Here is a 4,417-nt window from a genome sequence, read left to right on the forward strand (position 1 = left end):
TATATACAGGAATTACAGCACAAACTGCGTGAGCTACATGAATCCGGAGCTGCAGTACAAGCTGGACCACTAGACTTCTCACTTCACGACCTGAACCCAGGAGACAACGTGTATATAAAGAACTTCCAGCGTACAGGAGCAACCCAGCCTTCCTGGGAAGGACCATTCCAAATATTGTTAACTACTCCAACATCTATAAAGGTTGGAGAAAAGGACTCTTGGATTCACTGTTCTCATGTAAAGAGAGCATCTTCTGTTGAGACTGATTGACTCTATCCTATACATGCATTGGAGATAACTATACATTGACAAGTGGAACTGTTTTTATTCTGCTTTTGACACATTGAATTCCTAAATTTAATTTTTTTTCCTTTTTTCCTTTTTTTTCTCTTTTCCTTATTTTATTATTATTATTATTTTTACATTATTTTATTTTTTTCCCTTTTTCTCATTTCTATGTACTTAAGGTACATATGATCAATATTAATTTTTATTCTACAATATTAGTTTAAATATATATATACTTGTTGTTATTATTAATACGCACCCAAACAGCTTTAGACTATGGGAACCTGCCATTTATTGATAATTGTTGTGGGACTATGATTAATGTTTATGTCTGATTCTAGATATGAGATCAAACAAGGAGCACAGATATAACCTGGATAATGCCAAAAGAGCTCACAGGTCTAAAAATCAAAAGACCAATCCAGGTAGGATTAATACATTTCTAAGCCAATACTAAGGACTTGAACCTAGTGTGAGACTCGGGGTTGCGACACTTGACAGACGTTAAGATGTAGGCCTTCCCTGTATCCACACTCTTCGTGAAAATACCTACAGACAAGTACCTAAGGTTGGCTACCATCCTGGCTCCATCCATCCCTGAGAACGAAGGTAAAAATCAGACAAGGGGATAACACTTCCCTAGATATAAAATAAAAATCTGGTCCTCTTTTTTCTCTCCTATAGTATGGCAACTTCCTGTAGCCTGGGCTGCAAATGGGGAAGTAAAATATACTGCATTCTGTCCTACAGACTTGTGGGATTAGACTTAACTGGACCCTAATACAGAGGCCTGTGGAAAAAAAAATTTTTTTTTTTTATTCTTGCTTTCTCAAATTTTGTATACATAGATTTTTTGATTTTGATACTGATTTTGAATTCTTTAATGTAAATATGCATATATAAAGGGTTATATTTTTTTCCCTTAATTTTTTCCCTTTTTCTTCTTTTGATTTTGATTTTATTTTGATATTGTTTTGTTTTTCTTTTGAATTAACTCACACACCCCCACAACTAAAACTTGAATCCTCAGCTGGACTCAGTGTTTTTTCAACACGTTCTTCAGGGGGGATTGTATTTCATCAAATCCAAGATTTAAATTTTGTTCGAGAGAGAAATCTTCAGAGAAGCTTGCTAACTAACTGAATCCAGAGAATGAACTGTTTGCAGAAAGATATCTAAACCTTTTCACTACAGGAAGATCCAGAATGAACCTTGGGGTGTGGTTGATTGAACATTCTTTGAATGTACACTCTTATGCCAAAGGGGACTGCCCCCTAATTGGCTTTTGTCAATGCGCCCAGCAAAACATTGGTTTGCTGTCTTTCTCTCTCCTCTATTTCCCCATATTTACAACTATTATAATTTTCCTCTTAGTGGGTAAAAAAATTTTTGTATACACTTACAGTTAGAAATTTTTGGGGTGCAGTATGCTTATGTTTAGTGATCAATTGGGGAGACTAGTCTCCCAATCATCATCAGGGGGGATTGTGAATTTTAAAAGTCTCCATCTTGGTCTAGCACCCAAAAATTGTGCACACCCACCTACACGGGCATGCGCTAGTCAATGACTAATCAGAAATAACTAACTGCCCACCTGGGCTGTCCTAAGCCAAGCTAGAGCCAACCATTGGATTTGTGAGACACAGGAAGAGAGGTAGGGAACAGCCTCTGAGATTGGCGGAACTTCCTGTGGAGAGAGCTAGGGGGAGTTGGTGTTAGGAGCTTGGAGAGAGAGGACGCCCGCAGACAGCTTTCCTTCAGATCGGTCACGTGAGTTAAGGACTGGTTCTTTCCACCTGGGCCTTTAGGCCTAAACTCCCTCTGCCTTGGTCAGAGGTTGAGTAGCCTCTTTCCCTTTTCTCTTCTCTCCTTCCCTCCCTAACCTTTTCCCTACTCCCAGTGTGATTAAACCTCCATAAACCTCATTCTGACTTGAGTGTTTCATTTTAGGAATTTCATAAGTAAATTCCTTGGCGGCCATTGTTAAATATTATATAAATCTTGTAGCCACATTTGTAACCATTACTATATTATAACCTTCTCCCAGAAGCCTTAAATTTCCCCATTACATACCTTGGTTTTCATGTGGTTATCATTGGTTTTGGTTTTCCTTGATTTTTTTCCACAAAAAAAAATATCTTGGGTTGCCTCAGATTTCATTGGCCTACCCACCTGCCCTCATTGCTAATTTTACAAAAACAAAGAGAAAACCATGCATTCTTCTGCTCAATGTGGCATTGTTTCTCATTGTGAGAGCATCACCCTGGGAATGCAGCTAAATAATTGTATTCAAGGATCCAAGTTGGTGCTCAATCAAATAGCCCAAATCCCATGTCATCATTGGACTCTTCTGATGGCAATGGCCCCTCTATTTGCATCCCCATAGGTGTGGAGGTCAGCTTACTTCTCCTCTGCACAATCAAATCTTCCATGGTTTTTGCTGCTGAACTTGCTGATGACCTTGAGCCACTCTTTATCTGCCTCAGTGCTGATGCTGTCTTTTCCCAGTCCTTAGAGATTAGGGAATCATTGCTGTCTAGGACAGCCAAAAGGTAGGCAGCCTCGTAGTGCATCCTTATGGTCTGGGTTCTGCTCAAGTGTTCATTTATTCTTTACATTAGTCTTAAATATTAATTTTATATTAATTTCTTATTGTTTTTAGCATTAAACACTACATTTATTATCTATGAAATGTATTTTTGGTATGCATTTTGGAGTGTCCAAAATGAATTAATTGGATTTACATTGATTCAAAGATAAATAATTGCCTCTGTTTTGTAATAATTAAAATAGTATATGCCATAAACTGTAGTGATTAAAATAGTGGAAGATATAAATTGCGATAGATATAAAGAGTGGATGAGTAAGTTGTGACTGTAGGAAATATGTTTTCACTACAGTGTTTTGTTTTTAAATCAAATATAAGGTGGTAGCCAGGGAAATATTCCCAATTATTCAAATATACCCAAGTCAACTGGGTTTTATAGAGATTTTTTTAATTCATGCAATGAGGAATTAAAGAAAGAGAGAGAGAGAGAAAGAAAGGAATAAGTATGAAGGGCCTTAAGCCAACATGGCCTAGACCTGAGTCTTAATAGAGAGATCAGTCAGTCCTTAATCACTCACCACAAGATCTGTCCAAGCAAGGATTCTAGTGACACCAGGCCAACATCATCTCAGCTGATTTCACCAGCTCAATCCTTCTCTCCGAAATGTCCCTGAGAGAGTCTCAAGAGAGACCCTTCAAGGCAGCCTTTCCCAGCTGACTGTTTTTTTAGAGTGAGCTTTTCGTCTCCTTTTAAAGGGCATTTTCTCCTTTGTCACCTCCCCTAAATTCTTACATCTACCAATCACAGTAGACGTTTTTCAAAGGACAGACCATTCTTAGTTCACACCTAAAAAGGTGTGAACTTTTGAGTAATTCACACCAGGAAAACTCTGAGTAAGTTTCTCAGCTCTTTGTTCCTTGTAAATTCACAAGTTGCTTGACCTTTATAGGTACTTAGCACCCCTTTGTATTAGTTCTAAAAATAGGCATGGCTTAAGTATGGGTTTTAGTACTTTTCATTGTTCAGCAAGGAGTTTTCTCCCCTAAAGCAGGCTTAAGGAGTAGAGGTCTCACATTTCTGATCTAAGTAGAGTTCACTGCCCAAATGGGGAATGGTCTTAATCCAATCTTATGAAGTAAGGTCTGGGAATTTTTAAGGTTCACAGTTTTCATCAGTTTCAGATTTCCTCAATTGTTTTCAGATGGATTATCAACAAAAGCTGAGGTATCACTGTATAAGGAAATAATTTTTAAAAATCAAGAGTGAAAAAATAGAAGAAAATGTGAAATTTCTCATTGGAAAAACAACTGACCTGGATAGTGGAATCAAAAGAGACATTTTAAGAATATTAGACTACCTGAGAGTCATGATAAATTTAAAAAATCCTTAGATATCATATTACACAAAATTATAAAAAAAAAGCGGTCCTGATATTCTTAAATATGAGGGTAAAATAAAAACTTGAAGATTTCCCCAACTCACCTGAAATAAATTCCCAAGTGAAATCTTCCAGAAATATTATATCAGAATTCTGAAGATTCCAGGTCAGTGAGAAAATACTGCAAACAATCAGAAAGAAA

General features: G+C 37.1%; 1 protein-coding gene across 1 annotated transcript; it reads right to left on the reverse strand.

Moving 5' to 3' along the window:
* Positions 1-2,597: 2,597 nt before the first annotated feature.
* Positions 2,598-2,861, reverse strand: LOC103098242 (60S acidic ribosomal protein P2-like). Its single transcript, XM_016429620.1, has one exon. It carries the CDS (start codon positions 2,859-2,861, stop codon positions 2,598-2,600), a length of 264 nt encoding a protein of 87 aa, XP_016285106.1.
* Positions 2,862-4,417: the final 1,556 nt, after the last annotated feature.

This window comes from Monodelphis domestica, chromosome 2 (genome assembly GCF_027887165.1).
Source record: "Monodelphis domestica isolate mMonDom1 chromosome 2, mMonDom1.pri, whole genome shotgun sequence".
NCBI lineage: Eukaryota > Metazoa > Chordata > Mammalia > Didelphimorphia > Didelphidae > Monodelphis > Monodelphis domestica.